The following is a 19,717-nucleotide window of genomic DNA, read 5'->3' as shown; positions in this document are numbered from 1 at the left end:
ACTGCCTAGTACGGAAAGGTCAATGCCACTAACTGATTAATCTATCTTCATACACCATTTAAGTTAAAACCATTGTCTTTGTTCAAATTCTACAGAAGTTTAATGTTTACTTTTTTTGTCACAGTTTTAATTCATCACAATGTTTTTTCCGCATAGGAATTTGACATCATTCAATCATGTGTGTTGAATCACGTCATTCATCGTGCGGAACTTCTATAAGGTTATTAACCTCCAAACCGGTTACAGAAATTTAAGAAATTTAAATATTTCATTATTATTATGAGAACAATGATTTGAAATAGTACTATATGTATTGTTGAATGATTGGTGATAAACACGTAAGTAGTCGTAACGTAAATTACGGAACGAAGCTTAAGACAAACGATACAAAAATTAAATAACCAACTACGCATAATGCGTATGCAACCAAAATAGCAATCTAAACCACTTGAATTTTTTTTTACTTTAACCAATTCAATAAACAAAATGAACCTATTGAAATTTTATAGCATACAAAACATAAGTTACACCTTAAAACTATTACACTTATTGCATATACAACGGCTGGTTTTTTTCTCTTGTTACCTGTTATACATTTTAATTTTTATAAGATGAAGAAAATGGTGGTTCAAGATAATTTTAAACGTAAAACTATGAATTGTTGTAGACGTTTTGTCTTTTGGCTAGTTATCAAGCGTAGCGTAATGTAGCTTACTTAATTTCAGTAACATAAAAGAGTTTACACCTTACATATCAATCATTCAAGTGTTATGAGAATTTAAGAACTAATTGTGTAAACTAAATAAAATGATATCAAACGTAAATTATTGATATTATATCTTAATTTCTGTTCATCTTTTGGCCTTATTTTTTGTTTTTTCCAAAAGATATACCAGTACATGTATTTGTCAGTCCTTATCATGACAGCATATCATTATATAATTATTATTCAATTTCCAAAATTAATGCAACTGACAGGTTTTTTTCTGCAAAACAAGAAAAGCCTTGCGACAAATAAAAATATTTTTTAGACGAGTTAATGGAGAATAGGTGTGTAATGAGGGTTTAGTTACATTAATTTAGCAAAAAAGGATACAGCCATATAAATAAGACCTTTGTTATTTAAAGCAGAAAATTGAACGTTGGGACATATTAAACTTTGGTAAAATAGACATAGCAATAATACCTGTGTATCTTTCATAGAGGTGTTTTGAAATAAAGCATGTCTGTTTTCTTTCAGACCCTCCAGGAGACGTCACAATTACTCCAAGTAACGACACGTTCTACACAAAACTCTATGGGAAACCTTTACACGACATCACCTGTGAGGCGGACTGTCTACCAAAGTGTACCTACAGATGGTACAGAGAAGGAGCCAGAAAAGAAGACATATACACGAATGGAAGCAGCTTGTTTGCTACGAAGTCTTATAATAACAATGATTATAACAGATTTCGATGCGTTGCGTCAAATGATATTAATTCACATAGTTCAATCAATTACAGTAAATGGATCACTGTCGAGGTAAAAGGTAGGTATTAACTTTATATATATACATAGCGCTGGCCCCTCTCTCTCTCTCTCTCTCTCTCTCTCTCTCTCTCTCTCTCTCTCTCTCTCTCTCTATATATATATATATATATTAAAGTTCGATGTGAATGAGGTTTATGTATTACAATAATCAAAAAATATTCACAGAGGATATTTACATTCATATTCAATAAGTATCATTTTATGGTTCATTTAAATCATGCAAAATCTCAGTTGTGAGAACTATATTCGATAGACAGAAAGAGAAATGAATACATCTACAGTAGATTTTGCATACAAGCATTGCCGATTTAATGTAATATTTTGTAATTCAATTTTATATTTAAAAAATCATAACTATTTGTAGATGGACCAGGCAGTCTAAAAATTATACCGTCTCTATCTGCGAGGGAAAACAGTCCATTAAATTTGACTTGTTCTGCCAGCTGTTACAAAGGATGTCGGTCTTACAATTGGTACAGCTATAGTAAGAAAGAGTGGTTGAACTTGAACCAGACAACAAGTGTTCTGACGTTTCATAATCTCTCTAGAGAAGACAGCGGGACTTACTCATGTAAAGTTACTGACTATTTTGGACAAAAGTCTGCGGATTATACCTTAAAAGTACTGTGTAAGTAATAATATATTAGACCAGTATAATTCTGATCGTTTTAATCATTTAACACTATAATCTGTCCATAGTGACGTAATAAGAATATCTTATTTTTCACTATGACAGCTTATTGTTAGTTTGTTAAATAATGCAAACTGTTTTGCTTTATAACATTTGTATTTCTATGCAATATGTATCGGCACGATTCTATCAATTTGACGTTTATCTGTATTTCACCTCTATCCCAGAGACTGTATAATGTGTGACATCGTGTGCAGGTTCCATTAAATTAGTTTTCTAGATGACATATTGGCGAGTGCATTGGTCCCTCACTGATAGGAGGGTGTGTTTTGCAGATCTGGCCGGGGCAAAGGCGAAGCTCTTTTCTGCCTTGCTTGCTACTTTCATAGCCTGTATTAATCACTAAAGAAAGCATTTTACTGTTTACACTCACATCTGATTCATTTAATCAATTATTTGAAAAAAGTAAGTTAAAGTACGTAAAATATGACAATGGTCGACCAGAACGTTACACGGAAGAAACAGCAAATTTTCCATAAATGTAAAGGATACCATGCTTTCTACCTAAAGTCCTCTCGTGCAAGTCCGTGGTCCCCGTGCTTTCAATAAAGCTTTAATTTCGAACGATCAAGAAATAACCCATACAAGTCAACACCAAAATACAAGTTGACTCTAAGGTGGGTTTTTACTTGAGTAACGTCATCATTTATAGTTCTGTATACACGGCATTATCATTATTCGAAAATCAGAGAATAATTAGAGAAAACTTGGGTAAAAGATATTGCACAAGTAGCAGAACAATGTGTAGTTTTCTGTATGTTTTAGAAGGTTTTGATCTTTTAATACTATATGCTTCAAAATGTTGTACTTGTACAATATAGTGTAGGTACACTGATCTAGAGTTGGACATATTCTAAAGTCAGACAATTTTATAGCTTTATATGTTCTGTTTACACTGTGTGTACATGTAAACAAATTTTATAACGAATTTATTTCTTAAAAATACAGTTTTAGAACAAACACACCAATTCACTTTATAATTTTCAGGAAAAAATCAAATATTGACATTTTTTTCAAGGTAAAGTTGATTTAGCAAATTGGGGAAATACATGGAAAGGAAGTAAAAGGAAAATAAAAATATTTACCCCTTTAGATTTTTTTTCGAGTACATCGTACAACCAGTATAAGTCTTAAAGTCTTGAGAGAAAAATGAACCAGTAAGCCATGGAATAAGAAAATTAATCTTAGCTAAAATTAATCTTAGCAAAAACACAATACGGATAAGAATAGATACTACATTTTAAACATAAACATAAGAATAATGTAGTTTTATATTGAGTGATATTCTACTTCTAAGCTAACTTTCTTTATCTAACGAAGCGAGCTCTACGAAGCAATGCTCTGCCAAACATGACTGACATTTAACTCGTAATGTACGGCTCCTTGGGGTTTGAAGACATGTTTTGAGTATCGCACAAACTTTGGTGAGACCCAAGGGATAGTCCAGATACGTACATGTAATTAAACGTAACTTCACGCCTGATGTAAATCCGGACTTACATAAAATATTTGGACTAAGGTCCGTTTCACTATAAGGCGTAACTTTGCACCCGACATAAGTTAAGCCAAAAATCTACGCTTAGCCAAGGAAGGGTAGTTCCAACTAGTCGTTGCTGAGAATATCGTTGTTGACCCATCTTCCCAAGTCAAGGGTTTCTGATCCGCACCGCTTCTCGTTTGTGAGAAGCGGTGCGGATCAGAAACCCTTGACTTGGGAAGATGCAGCTCGAGACTTAAATATCAGCCCGAGGGTCAAAGGCTCGGGGGATGATATTGGCCGAGGGCGGATGCAGATTGTGATATGGGGGGAAAGGTATTTATAATTAACTTAAACAAATTGATTTTAAATATTATTTGAAAGTAGTGTGGACATGTATTGAATAAATATATGAGATCTAATTGTTTTTATAAACAGTCAAATATGTACAGAACCGGAATTTTCTCAGGTTTTGAAAGTTAACTGCTCCAAAACATTTGTTATCATTTGGAGTTTTCTAATGCTTTTAAAATGAAGACTGTAACAAATGTTTTATTTTTCGTTTGTAAACATGCACAAATGCCAAAACGAAAAAAGGCAGACGAGTTCCACAAGGGGTGTGATACAAATACATAATTTGAATCAGCCCCGGAAAGCCGATACGAGTTTTGATGTAACAAAGAAAATTGACCCGGAGTGCATTTTTCAACATAGAATATTGAGACCAAATGTTGTGAGATTTATATCCAGGCTCATTTTTAACCGGGTTTTCCAACGGAAAAGTCCGGTTATTAAAATGGTGAAAATGGCGGGCGGGCCGCTGCCAAAAGGGTACCCTCATTGTACGGATAACTCCTCCTACAGTTTTCAAGATAGGAAATTGTTCTTTTGCAGATCAATTGAACATAATTCAGAGGTGTGCATATTGCAAGGATTTTGATTTCCGATAATTTATCGAAAAAAAACTAGCTTTTGAACTTAGTCATTTTTTGGCAAAATATTGCATATAGGGTACCCTCATTGTACGGAGAACTCCTCCTACAGTTCTTAAGATAAGAAGTTGTTCTTTTGCAGATCAATTGTACATATATCAGAGGTGTGCATATTTCAAGGATTTTGATTTCCGATAATATATCGAGAAAAAAAACAGGTTTTGAACTTAGTCTTTTTTTGGCAAAATATTGCATATAGAGTACCCTCATTGTACGGATAACTCCTCCTACAGTTCTCAAGATAGGATGTTGTTCTTTTGCAGATCAATTGTACATATATCAGAGGTGTGCATATTGCTAGGAATTGGATTTCTGGTAATTTATCAAAAAAATAGTAGGTTTTAAACTTAGTCATTTTTTTGGCAAAAAGTTGCATATAGGGTACCCTCATTGTACGGATAACTCCTCCTACAGTTTTCAAGATATGAAGTTGTTCTTTTGCAGATTAATTGTACATATATCAGAGGTGTGTGTGCATATTGCTAGAAGTTTGATTTCTGATAATATATGAAAAAAATACTAGCTTTTGAACTTAGTCTTTTTTGGCAAAATGTTGCATATAGGGTACCCTCATTGTACGGATAACTCCTCCTACAGTTCTCAAGATAGGAAGTTGTTCTTTTGCAGATCAATTGTACATATATCAGAGGTGTGGATATTGCTAGGATTTTGATTTCCGATAATTTATGAAAAAAATACTAGCTTTTGAACTTAGTCATTTTTTGGCAAAAAGTTGCATAAAGGGTACTCCATTTCACTGGATACGGGTTGACATGGATTATGGATACAGTTCACATAAAAGAAAACCCGATTTGCTGTCACATTGACAGCTTTTCACTTGTTAACAGCTTGATGTTTTTTATCTTTGATGACCTGCTCCTGTTGAAAGATGACATTGTTTAAAGTTGATCCCAACTACAAAGTTTCAATTGTCTTTGAAATGAAACTAGATCTAAGCGATTGAATTAAACCAATTTAGAATTTTCTGACTTTTTAGCTCACTTGAACTGAAAGCTCAAGTGAGCTTTTCTGATCACATTTTGTCTGTCGTCCGTCTTTCCGTAAACTTATTACATTTTTAACATCTTCTCAAGAACTACTGGGCCAATTTCAACCAAACTTGGCACAAGTCACCCTTAGGCAAAGGGAATTCAAAGTTGTGAAAATTAAAGGCCACACCCCTTTTCAAGGGGAGATAATTAGAAATTAATGAAACATTTTGAGAAATTTTCAAAAATTTTCTAAAGAAACATTATACTAAGAAAGCTGAAACTTGTGTGGAAGCATCCTCAGGTAGTGTAGATTCAAAGTTGTGAAAATCATGACCCCCAGGTGTAGGGTGGGACCACAAAGGGGTCAAAGTTTAACATAGGAATATATAGAGTAAATCTTTAAAAATCTTCTTCTCAGAAACTAATCAGCCAAAAAAGCTGAAACTTGTGTGGAAGCATCCTCAGGCAGTGTAGATTCAAAGTTGTGAAAATCATGATCCCCCAGGGGTAAGGGTGGGGCCATAACGCGGATGGGGGGAATCGAAGTTTTATATAGAAATATGTAGAGTAAATCTTTAGAAATCTTCTACTCAGAAACTAATAAGCCAGGAAAGCTGAAACTTGTGTGGAAGCATCCTCAGGTAGTGTAGATCCAAAGTTGTGAAAATCATGATCCCCGGGAATAGGGTGGGGCCACATTGGTGGGGTTTTAAAGTTTAACATAGGAATATAAAGAGTAACTTGTGTGGTAGTATCCTCAGGTAGTGTAAATTCAAAATTGTGAAAATCATGATCCCTAAGGGGTAGGGGGGGCCACATTGGGGGGATCAAAGTTTCATAGAAATATATATAGTGTAAATCTTTAAAAATCTTATTCTCAGAAACTAATCAGCCAGGAAAGCTGAAACTTGTTTGAAAACATCCTCAGGTACATGAAGTGTAGATTCAAAGTTGTGATAATCATGATCTCTGGGGGTTGGGTGGGGCCACATTGGGAGGGGGGTGTTAAAGTTTAATTTAGGATTATATAGAGTAAATATTTATCAGAAACTAATCAGCCACATAATTCTTTATAATTGTTTAGACTTTGGCCCCAGGACAATTCTTTGGCCTCACAAGAAGGTTCATAGTTTGGTGTGATTTATATATCATATATAAACAATTGTTAAGGATCTTTTTGAGAACTGCAATACTCAGCATGTGATATGACTATAAAATTATGGATTTTATTTATACAGGATTTGCATGTATTATTGTACATTGTCCAAATAGTTTGTATTATGACTCTATGAAGCTGATTTTATCATACCTATTGTTCCTCAGGTGAGCGGTTTGGCCCATGGGTCTCCTGTTTAGCTCACATGACCTGAAAGCTATTCTTTCTTCTCCAAATTTACTAGGCCAATTTTAACCAAACTTAGCACAAAGCACCCTTAGGCAAAGGGAATTCAAAGTTGTGAGAAAAACCGGATGACTCCCTTTTAATAAGAGATAATTAGGAATTATTGAACATTTTAGAAAAAATTACAAAAATCTTCTTAAGAACCATTTGGCCATGAAAACTGAAACTTATGTTGAAGCATCCTCAGGTAGTGTAAATTCAAAGTTGTGAAAATCATGACCCCCGGAGGTAGCGTGGAGCCAAAATCGTGGGGGGGGGGGGTTTAGAAAATAGGGATATAAAGAGTAACTCTATAATATTTTTTCTAAGAAACTAATCAGCTAGGACAGCTAAAACTTATGTTAAAGTATTCTCAGTAGCAAAGATTCAATTTTGTGACATCACGACCCCCTGAGGTTTGGTGATGCCTTAATGGGGGGTCGAACTTTTACATAGGCATAAATCTTTGAACATCTTCTTCTCAGAAACTAATCTGCAATGAAAGCTGAAACTGTGTGGAAGCATCCCCAAGTAGTATAGATTCAAAATTGTGAAAATCATGACACCCTGGTGTAGGGTGAGGTCGTGTCGATTTTTACAAAAGAAGTAGACTTTGACTTGTGTGTGCACGGGTTGACATTGCATATGATATCGGACATTTATGAAATACTGAGATACACCCACACACCGTATTTGTTGACATTTACATAACCAAGCTTTAAGCCTACAACAATGCTATTAATTTCACTTCACTTTGCTTAGTTAGAATAATCTAACTATGTCTCGGGACAGTCCTTCACCACATTTAAAATGCATCCCATATACCCGTAATGTGGCAAAAATTGCAGAATCACCCTGAAACGATTTTGGAGAAAATTAATGAAGCTTCATTGAAAATAACCGTCAAATTATTCATAACTAACCATTTTGTGGCTGTAAATACCTTTCATCTAAAAAATTTATTCATATTAATGAAGAATTCAACACTTTTTCACCAACATTTTTACTCGCTTCGAATTTACACACCATGTTGACATTCTGAACTCTCAGGATTTTTTTATATTAAGGTAGCTCTATACACCACTTTTTGATGACGCAGTACGCAAAAAAGTAAATCTGGAAGCATGCAATTCCGGTACTGGCTGATTTAAACCGAGGCGAATTGTGTGGGGACCGCTCTTTTGAAAAAATTTGTTAAATGAATAGATTGAATTTCGTAATTGGAAAATTCATTACTTACAAGTAATGTGGTATGTGACACCTTCACGTTTTGTCGTATTATTTATTGAAATAAACAATAAAATCAAGTAAAAATAGTTTCTTTCCCATCACCGACATATTACAGCATAGCGCAGTGGGTTAGTGGGTACACTTCAAGCCTGTTGGTCGCGAGTTCGAATCCCGTTGAGGGCGATAAAATTTTCAACTTTCCAAAATTTTCTCAAACGTATTTTGTGGTTGAATACTGTGAAAGAAAATTATCAACCGGTGAAAGTATTTCAATTATAATATACTTTAATCAAATTTGATATCGACAGATATTCCTTACCGCCTTATGGGATGGGAGGGCGGCTTTGAATCTCTCCCAGGTTGGGATACATAAATCCTATTAGTAAATTTTCCCTTTTATTTATTTGACTTAGTTTTGCATTAAAGAGAATATATTCACTTATATAGACCTATAATGAAATATGTATGTATTTATCATTCAAACATGATTTTTAGGAAATTTTCTTCAACTCAGAAATGAAAAGTTCCCAATGTGTTTGGGCCTTGGGACTTAGAAACGATAACTCTTACCTGAGGAACTTTCATACCAAATGAAATTTAAGATATTTTTTGTGTTTATTTGCAATGATTTTCATTCAATTTGTTTATGTCACATTTATTAAAATACATTTTCTTATAACATCAAGCAGCTTTTTCAGATGATTTGTGAGCAAAGTAAGAAACTAGACACGATCTCGTTGCGAGCAACGAGGAGGTCTTCCGTCCGATTTTCAGAAGAGGAAAAGAAATTGCCTTTGATATTCATTAACGAAACATATCAGGAAATGCGGAGGGGGGATCTAAAGTGCGATGGGTGAAGGATTATATACCCCTTTGGAACTTGAATTTGAAGATGCAGCCCCTTTTTCTTGATGTCAAAAGAAAGCTCATGTCATGTCAAACAAATTTTGTACAACAAGTGTTTAAAAATTATATACCGTTCTCGAGATATCTGAAAAAGACCATTTTAGGGACCGGTAAACAAAATAAATGATGGTGACATATTGTTAAGCACATTATTTTAGAGCATGTTTTCAAAATCTGTCTCCATTTTGAGATATTGAAGATTGAAATTTCTGACTTCTGGCCCCTTAAAATCCCTAATTACGTAACAAAGGAGTAAACAATTGTCATTTATAGGTTTATAATGTTTCGATGAACATAATTATTTCTATGTATTACAAAATATTTCACAAGTTATTATTAAAAGATATCTAGCCCCTTAAAATTCCTAATTACGTAACATATGAGAAAACTTTTATCATAAACGGATACATAACTGAAAGATTAACATTTTTGCTTCTTAACATATTACAAAATATTTCTCAGCATAGTGCTATGGATGAAAAACTTCAGAGCCCTTTTGGCCCCTAAATTGAGGGGACAGCCCCTTTTTCTTGATATCAAATAAAGGTAATTTAAATATCAACACATTTTATTCAACAAGTGTTTAGAAATTCGTGACCGTTCTTGATATATACGGGAAAGAACGTTTAAGGGGCAATTCCCTTATCTCCTTTTAGGGGCTGTTTAACGAAATTTTGAAGATTGCATAATATTTAGTACATCATTTTGAGCATCTTTTCTTCTTTACTGCATTTCAAAATATTTTTCCTTTCTGTGGTATGGGTGATCAAAATTCTGGACTTTTGGCCCCTAAAAACCACTAATTACGCAACACATGATAACATCGTTACATTGATTGGATACATAACTGTAAGATAAACATATTTGTTTCTATAACTGTTCACAAAATGTCCCTCAGTAAAGGGCTACAGATGGAAGACTTTAGAGCCCTTTGGTCCCCTAATTTGAGGGGCCAGCCCCTTTCTTTTGATATTAAATAAAAGGTCTTGTAAATATAAACTTTTTTTACATTACATGTGTTGACAAAATATTTTTCAGAAAAGAGATAAACTAATAAAACCATGAAAAATTACGACTTTTTTTTAGTCTCAATTTTCGGGACCAGGCGAGCTTTGACGCCTCTTGAGTATGACAAATATTGATGCCAAATAGCACATCTACAATCTCTTGTCTACAATCCCTGAAAGTTTGAACTCAATATCTTTTACCGTTTAGGAGGAGATCCCTGGACAATCCGACCCTCTGAAAATCGCTAAAACGTCATTTCTCAAAAACGGAAATGACGTCATCAAAATAAAAAAATGTATATTAAGTTCGGATGAATATCTATTAGGTCTAAAAGTTTCATGAAAATCGGCTAAGCCATATCCGAAAAATCGCCTGCACAAATTTTGTAAGAAGAAAAAAAATAATAATAGGGAAAAAGAAACCAAAAGAAAACAATAAGGTCTTCCGTTGGAAATTTTGTGAACAGTTATAGAAGCAAATATGTTTATTTTATAGTTATGTATCCAAGCAATGTAATGATTTTATCATGTGTTACGTAAATAGGGGTTTTTAGGGGCCAAAAGTCCAGAATTTTGATTACATATATCTCAGAAAGGAAAAATATTTTGAAATGCAGTATAAAAGAAAAGATGCTCAAAATGATGTATTAAATCATATGCAATTTTCAAAATTTCGTTAAACGGCTCCTGTAAGGAGTTTAGGGATCGGCCCCTAAAATGTTCTTTCCCATATATCTCAAGAACGGTAACGAATTTCTAAACAGTTGTTGAACAAAATGTGTTCACATTTAAATGACATTTTATTTGATATCAAAAAAGGGGGCTGGCCCCTCAAATTAGGGAACTCAAGGGCTCTAAAATCTTTTATCTGTAGCTCTTTACTGAGGGAAATTCAATGAAAGGCTATAAAAGCAAATAGGCCTATGTTTATTTTACAGTTCTGTATCCAAGTAATGTAATGATTTATTCATATGTTATGTAATAATGATATTTTAGGGTCAAGAGTCCATAAACTATGACCAGCTATATCTCAAAAAGTAAAAACTTTTTAAATGCAGTATATAGAAGAAAAGATGCCCAAAATGATGTACTTTACAAAATGCAACCTTCAAAATTTGGTTCAGCGGCTCCAATAAGGAGATAAGGGATTGGCCCCTAAAACTTTTTTTCTCAGATATCTGAAGAACGGTGACGAATTTCAAAACATTTGTTGAACAAAGCTCTTATCCCTGAAACAAAATAGTATCTGTCTAGTTATTTTAATATTTGATAAGTATATGTTTTGTGGTCTTCTACTGAAAATTTGAATAAACTGTGGGTGTATAGAGCCACCTTAAATGAACTAAGTAAGAGTTATCTCCGGTATTTCCTTTGATGAACAGAATATAGGACAAATTTTCAATGAAAAGAGGTATATCGCACTTAATATACGATTTGGCCTCAAATATAGTCTTTTGCAAACATAAGATATTTTCAATATTGTACAATATTTAGTTAAAATATATTCAAAGAAACGCAAATTACACAATCACCATGCTCTAAGAGTCTTAATCATCTTACACGACATCATTAAAATATTCAGGTTTTATTAAGGATATATAGGAAAGTAGTTAGTATACGATCAGAAATTGGATATCTGACTATTTGAACCGCTCTAAACCAAAGATATACGATTAAAATTACGTTCTACAGGTATTGTAGTATACGTTTATATTGTATAAGTTTTGGTTTAACGTGGTCTTCGTACTGAAAATTAGACAAATATTTCAATTAGTGTCTTTTTTAATACAATCATGTATTTAGCGATATATATTGAAAATGCATCTGATGAAAATGTTAGATTCGTGGCCCAGTGGTAACGCGGAGATCTTTTTGATTTTGTGGTCGCTGGATCGAATCCACTAAGTGGTAATTTTATTTCACTTAAATTAAAACATGAGCATAATAGAGAGGTTAAGTTACATGTATCTATTCTTGTAGGTTTTTTTAAAAAAATCTTTCTTAATTCAGTCTGAGTATGAGCACACACAATTTATATAGATCTCTTCATTAACACTTTACATGACATTGTACTCTATTTACACTTAGAACCATTGAATTTTGTTTGAACTTATCACGTGCACGGTTCAGAATATCAACAACTGTTATACACAGAGTTTCCCGAATTTATGACAAATCAGTTGTTACAGACACCATTATAAAATCAGTACAGTGTATCCAGGTTTCGAAAATCATATTGCGACAGTTAGGTACCTGAAGCTATTTTTAGTAACAGGTACTTTCCGTCCAAGCACAGGTGTAGGCAAAATAAGGAAAAGGCGCTATACCTCTTTACACGTATTTGTAATATCGTGTCTGAGTTTATCCATGCAAATGTAATATTGTGGAAACATAAACTATAGAGCTTCCTGTGATTTAGCGTGAATGTATACGCATGTGCAAGATTGTAAAATAAAAAAAATCTAGATGATTTCCGGATTTTTAAAAGGAATTTTCGTTGATTATTAATTAGCGAAGCTTGGTTGAGAAAAAATAAAACCAAATTGGTATTCTTCAAATACCAAATGAATAATGTTTAAAATGTTTAAAATATATAAAACAAAAAACAGTACTCTTCCGATATCTCGGTATTATAGGCCAAAAATTTGAGTCTATTATTTTAATCTAGTAGTACAGATATATAGGGTAAATCTTTAAAAGTCTTCCTTTCAGAAACTAATCAGCTGGGAAAGCTGAAATTTAAGTATTCTCAGATAGCGTACATTCAAAATTGTGAAAATCAAGACACCCTGGGTTAGGGTGGGGTCACAATAAAGGGTCAAATTTTTTACATAGGAATATAAAGGGTAAAACTTTTAAATCTTCCTTTCAGAAATAATCTGCCGGGAAAGCTGAAACATGTAAAATCAATCTCAGGTAGTATTCAAAGTTGTGAAAATCATGACCCCCCTGGTGCTAGGGTGGAGCCACAATTGAGGGCGGGGGGGGGGGGGCTTTTACATAGGAATATATTGAGTATACATGTATCTTTAAACATCTTCCTATCGAAAAATTAATCAGCTAGGAAAGCTGAAACTTTTTTGGAAACATCCTTAGGTACAGTAGATTTAAGTTTGTTCAAACCATGATCTCCGGGGGTAGAATGGGGCTACATGGGGGTTGAATTTTTTCATAGGAATATATATTCTTCTCAAAAAACCAATCAGCCATGAAATCTGAAACTTGAGTGGAAGCATTCTTAGGTAAGATAGATTAAAGTTGGTTCAAACCATGATCCCCGATGGTAAAATGGGGCTTATATGGGTATTGAATTTTTACGTAGGAATTTTATAGAGAAAAATCTTTCAAAATCTTCTTTTAAAATACCACTTGCCTAGAAAAGCTGTAACTTAAGTGAAAGCAACCTCAAATAATTTAGATTTAAATTCAATCAAATCAAAATTTTGAGAAGTAGTATGGGGCCCGGTGGGGATGGGATCCAATTTTACAAAGCAAAACAATTCAATTATACACAAAAACTGAAATGTTATAATATATGGTTTAATTATGCAAGCATTTTGACATATTTTTGATTCTTAAAAATTGTTTAGACTTTGGCCCCTGGACGATTCTTGGGCCTCACAAGGGGTTCAGAATATTGAATTTTCGGGGGGGGGGGGGGCGGACCGACCCCCTCTCCCCCTCTAGATCCATACATAAGCAAGGAGTGTCGCATATAATGAAATTAGAATGTTACTGTGTTTGATCCACGGTAAACAGACAGCTGGTAAGTGACAGGAATCTGGAAGTGCATATGTACACATTATGGCGGATATTACTTTTTATGTGGAGTAAATAATGATTAGGCATAGCCAGCACTGGTAAACATATATGTCACATTTACACATAAGATATTTATAAACATTCATAGTAAGCACAATGGCCTAGCGCATGCGTACCAATAATATCATGGATTAATCGGAAAACCTTGGCAAGTACGGTGCCTGCATCAAATTCTATGTAATCGACCAAGACTTTCTGAATGCTATCAAAAAAGGCGAAGGCGAAAGTGCGAAGTTGCGAAGGCGAGAGTCCGAAGTTGCGAAGGCGAAGGGGCGATAGTAGTATCGCTCCTTCGCCTTCGCACTTTCGCCATCGCAACTTCGCCGTCGCATCTTCGCATTTTCGCTCCTTCGCCGTCGCACTCTCCCACTTTTGCTTTCGCAACTTCGCACTCTCGCATCTTCGACCTAAAGGCGAAAGTGCGAGAGTCGAAGTGGCCCCATCGGAACACCATACTCGGTACACATTGAAATAGTTTCTAATATTAGCAGAAAATTAAATGATCATGACAGATATAAATTATTATGATGGAAGAAGTATATAGGCCAAATGTGTTAAATAAATTGCAATTTGGATGTAATTTTTTTTTTAAATTGATGCCGTAAACATTAATAAAAATCTCAAGCAGATTCGAATTAATATTCAGTTCACAAGCCTGATACTTGTTTTAATACACAATCAATTTGATTGATACAGTTTAACAAACATTTAAACCATCATCTTGCGACATAGTGTCTTGTCTTGAAAAGTATAAGTCTAGGTGAGTAATGTACCTTAACAGGTTGTCCCCAAACAAGTAGACTAAATTTATAATCTTAAAAGACTATTAAAGAGGTGAAGTATGAATAAAATGCGGACAGGTATAATGTGATAGCAATTGAAGTAGCTAAGCGACTGGCCTTACCAGGTGGCCATGTATGAAATAATTTGCTGAAACTTGCGATAAATAGCAGAATCCACCTGGCTGGTAGGAGAAGTAGTTGCCTCACCAACTTGATTATTTGTGGATATCAGGAGTGATTGTACTACGGTACATGATTAAAGCTTCAAATTCCTTGCAATAAGATGCACAATGTGATCTTTTTACTCACAAGAAATAAAGAAGCTTGAAGGTGAGTCGAGATGAACAAGTAGCTTGTAAATGAAGGAGTACTTAAATTACTGCATGTTGGAAGCGCTGCAATAAGTCTGTAGGTGACAGGAGGAAAAGCATCTTATGGGCAATGAGTGATGTTTGAGAAGTTGCTAAGATCAAGGCAAATTAGTTGCCAGGATTTGAGATGATGACAAAATATGTCTGAAGCTGACATGGGACATTAAATTTTAGATGAGGTAGTACATTGAGCAAGAACTTAATGCTACTTTCTGACAACTTCTATGAAATATTTGAACTTTTAAAATGCATACCGGTTCTTATAATCATTGCGATGGTAGACTATATTGAACCATGCCTTCAGGAGGCCCTAGATGTTTCTAGTTGATTGATGCCAAATATTCATTTGAGCTTAAGAAAAATTTGAACCCTCCGCAAGCAGATTTCGTTCCAACACGCTAATGTTCCTCTGTTTCTGCCTTCGACTGAATTAAAGAAACAGACTTAAGTTAGTTGTAATGAGAGATGTTGCTGTAATAAATATATCCTTTATTTGGATCATATGTAAGCCCACTCCCTAGGAATTAAACTCAGGTACTTTTAATCAACATGCGTAAATATGACTGTAAAGCTTAGGAATAGTTATGGGACACTGAATTTATCCTTATCCCTATTAAGTGATTAACATGTTATAAGCAGCAATGAAAACGCGCAAATCTGTAGAATTTGAACCAAAGACCAAAATTAGGATGGACTAATGGAAACTCAATAAGTTAAAGTTAACATTTGACAAACAAGGCACCATGAAGATAATGACAAAGATTATACTAAGTAGTATGGGTTACTGTGATACAATTTGTTTGTTTGTTTGGTTTTATTTTTGTTTTGTTGTTGTTGTTTTTTTGGTTTTTGTTTTGTTTTGGTTTTTTTATTTCTTTGGTTTTTTTTTTAAATAGAATACACCTCCAACTATCAAAATAGTAATAGGATTAAACTTTATCCCAAGGAAGTACATAACAATGGGACATGTATCATTATGAAGAGGCCAAAATATATGGTTATTTTTATTTCAAAGAATAGGCCCCATGTTAGGACCTTTAAGCACATTGATTGAGGTGGTTTAGTTGTACCTGAATAGGGAATACGCTGTTTGAAGGTCGCTGGTGTATGTTGTCTATGTAGAAATGAGGATATGAACATTTTGTAAAGGTCTAATGCATCGGGAAGCGGTGGTCAGCACGTTAGAAAGCTATTCCAAATTTTCTAGTGGTTATCGGCGGCCTGTATGCTGAAAGCGTTTACTTGTGGTAATAATCAGTCTACAATATTGTATAACAAGTTTAGACAAGTGTAAATGAAAGCTTGATTGTAAATTGAACTTAATTCTACAGTTTTTGGATACGATAAAAATCATGAAAATTTAAGATTTATTTATTTTGTTGAAAAATTTAATGAGGAAAAACGATTTAGCTTTAAATTTGTCTTATCACACAAAATACTATATAAAATGTTGGTTCAGTGTCACCCATATCAATGTCTGACATGACCTGATAATCGACTTAATAAGTGGTCAATACTGCATTATGAATTAAATTTATACAAGTAAATACTTACTGTCGATCATATACTTAACACAGACGTCAAGGTGTTGGAAAATACATGTGCTACAAAATCTTAGTAGTGGCAGCTCTGAAATGATGAATAATAAGATTAAGCAAAGGTGTAACATTATAACATAAGCAACGGAAAATCAAGATCTCTGTTTTGTCCAGATTCTAGAACTCTAACTGATCATCTGAAAAAGCTTAATATGTTAGAAGAAGTCTATTCAATGGCATCCAAAATAACATAATTTTGAATAATAGTAGATCAAAGCATGAAAAATGTACCCTAAAACATCAATAATGGTAATGTGGTTTGAAACAAAATTGAAGAAAGTAACATTCCTGTTGTAGACCTTAGCATAGATTTAATTACTTACAATTTTGTTTCATATTGCATACAGTAATTTCACAGTTATGATACAATAAAATATTGTTGTGCAAATTCCGATAATTTTTATTTGGCTTAAATATGTAGCGTGCAAAAAACTAAGGGCTTAACTTAATTAACGTATATTTAAAAGCCATGTACTTTCCATCCTCATCAATATATCAACTAAATATACCGTGTATCCTCACAATTCACACATTTGTGATTTTGAAACAAATTATTGTGATGAATTGGTACATTTTTCTTATAAAATATGTATTTCGTTCATTAATTTTTATTTTTTTTTATTTTTGATATTTTCATCAGCTTTCTGTCTTTTTATAGATAAAACTGTCATCTTGGAATCAAGGAATAATGAATTGACCTTAAGAATTAACGAAACATTGCCCAGTGACGTATTGTGCAAAATAGATTGTAACTTCAACTGTAAGTCTTATTATATTGAAGTAAAGAAAGATTCACAATACGTCAAATATATTCAGTCGGGAGACAGCATATTTAAAAGTCGTAGACCAAACCTTTCTGATGATGGGACATACGTATGCATCGCGGAAAACAGAAAGTCAGAGAATAACTTCAAATTGACAATTTTACGTAAGTATAAATCATTAATTCCATTTAAGAAATGAGGTATCTGTTTTTAGTATATGGGGAAATAAATACCGGTTAGTCACATGATCAGGTCGGCCTTTATGGAAGATTTGATCACGACATGTACCAACGCTTATTTATATATCAATATACACATAACATGATACTTTATTTTTTTATATTTACTCTTGTAGCAAATAAACATTGCTACACACTTTTTTTGTGTTCACCTAGAAAGCCTGTTCGATCAACATATCGTAACAATAAATAGCTCAACAATGCTGCAGTAGTTGATTAACAGACTAAATAAATAAAGCTCTTTTTTTTTTTACAAGACAACACTTTTTCTGTCTAATTAGTTGAAGTAGGATAGATTATTCACTCGTTCTTTAGAGAAAAACGATTGAAGCTCGGCGGAATATTACTACTTCCGTTGGAGTTAGGGTCACAGAGCGGTTGGAAATTTGAAAATAAAGAGATTGAGACCAGACTTAAAGAAACAATTGTGCCACAGACAGTATATTTTTAGTTTCTAGAGCACAATGTTTTTCCTCAGGAATTTCAGAGACAAGCTTTTTTATTTATTTTGTTTACGGAACGAAGCGGACAACGAAGCAGAAAATGATAAATAATTGTGAACGGACCATACACAAAAAGTTGATGCTTTGGCGAATTCGGTTTTTTTCAGGATTTTTGGGATAATATAAGTTCTATAATTTTTGCGTCATTTTTAAATAAATGACAATATTTTAACTATCAAGAGGTGTTACTGTCTTTATTCAAATGGAAACAAACAAGCGTCAATGTTGCCTTGAAAAGTAAAGAAGGGGTTTTAACATAAATATATGTACGGTAAAAAATGAAATTTTTTTTAGCATTGTCAAAGAACAAGAAAGGTTTTGCAACTTTTCATTAAGAGATTTGTGAGAAAAAATTTTGTACTGTAAAGATACATTTAAAAATCATTTTTCCTATAGACTTTAATGTAAACTTCAAGATGGGATTAATTTTTTAATATTCAAAATTTGTAAAAATTTTAGAGATTAATCTTAATATCAAATAAACCCCATTAAACCACACTAAGATTCTAGTAATCAAACTTGCAATTTTTAAGATATAAAATTATATGATAGTTCCTTAAGTGACGTTTTACCGATTCATAAAAAAAAATGATAAGGATTTATCCACCATGCTATCACAATGATATTTTATTAATTAACTTTTTTTTAATTTCTATCTATCAATAAATTATATTTACATCAACGAAGAATTCTTCCTTTATCGCACGTAGGTAATTATGGTACAGATACTTAGTTTATCTATTAAAGCATATATCGCCTTTGTTTTTACACGTTACATGTATTTTTATGCAGAAACTGATACGCAGTCTAATTAAATCCTGACCTTTTATAAATGAATGCAAACATTTATTTGAATTTAAAAATCTGCTTTTACAAGAACTGTTTGGCTTTATTAAACTGTTATTAGGGTCTTCCGTTTCCAACGGAAGACCCTCTTGTTATTCTACGGTTTCTTTTTCTTTATTATTCTTTTTTTTCTTTTTCTGACTTTTTTGGAGCGCTATTTCTCAAAAACTATCCAACCGATTCGCACAAAATTTTCAGGAAAAATAAAGCATGATCGGCGCTACATTTAATAAAAATTTTAAATGATGACGTCACTTCCGGTTTCAGATATTGATGATTTTGTAAATTTTTTAGGGTCATTTTGTCCACGCATCTCCTCCGAAACTAATCAAGATATAAGCTTGAAATTTTCAGGGATTGTAGATGAATGTATGTAGATGTACCCCCATGCTTCCAATGATGAAAATTGCTAAAGGCCTTCAAGCTCGCCTGAACCTGAAAATTGGCACCAAATTTTTTCACGAAATTTTTGCACATTTTCTGTGATATCTTTTGATGTATAAATATTTTGTTATAAGATGTAATGCAAAAGTTGTTTCAAATTACACGGGCTTTCGTTTGATATAGGGACTGGCCCCTCAAA

General features: G+C 33.4%; 1 protein-coding gene across 2 annotated transcripts in view; it reads left to right on the top strand.

Moving 5' to 3' along the window:
- LOC105331732 (hemicentin-2) overlaps positions 1–19,717 on the top strand; it is a 127,469-nt gene that overhangs the window by 12,659 nt on the left and 95,093 nt on the right. For both annotated transcript variants that reach the window (XR_010710873.1, XM_066075582.1), the window contains exons 5-7: positions 1,241–1,531; positions 1,898–2,161; positions 17,441–17,710. Coding sequence is in view for 1 of the 2 variants with exons in the window: in XM_066075582.1 (XP_065931654.1) it covers positions 1,241–1,531; positions 1,898–2,161; positions 17,441–17,710 (825 nt within the window). In the remaining variant the exon portion in view is untranslated. The remainder of the gene's footprint in view (positions 1–1,240; positions 1,532–1,897; positions 2,162–17,440; positions 17,711–19,717) is intronic.

The sequence above is a fragment of the Magallana gigas genome, chromosome 2 (assembly GCF_963853765.1).
Source record: "Magallana gigas chromosome 2, xbMagGiga1.1, whole genome shotgun sequence".
Classification (NCBI taxonomy): domain Eukaryota; kingdom Metazoa; phylum Mollusca; class Bivalvia; order Ostreida; family Ostreidae; genus Magallana; species Magallana gigas.
This window is presented reverse-complemented; position numbering and strand designations above follow the sequence as displayed.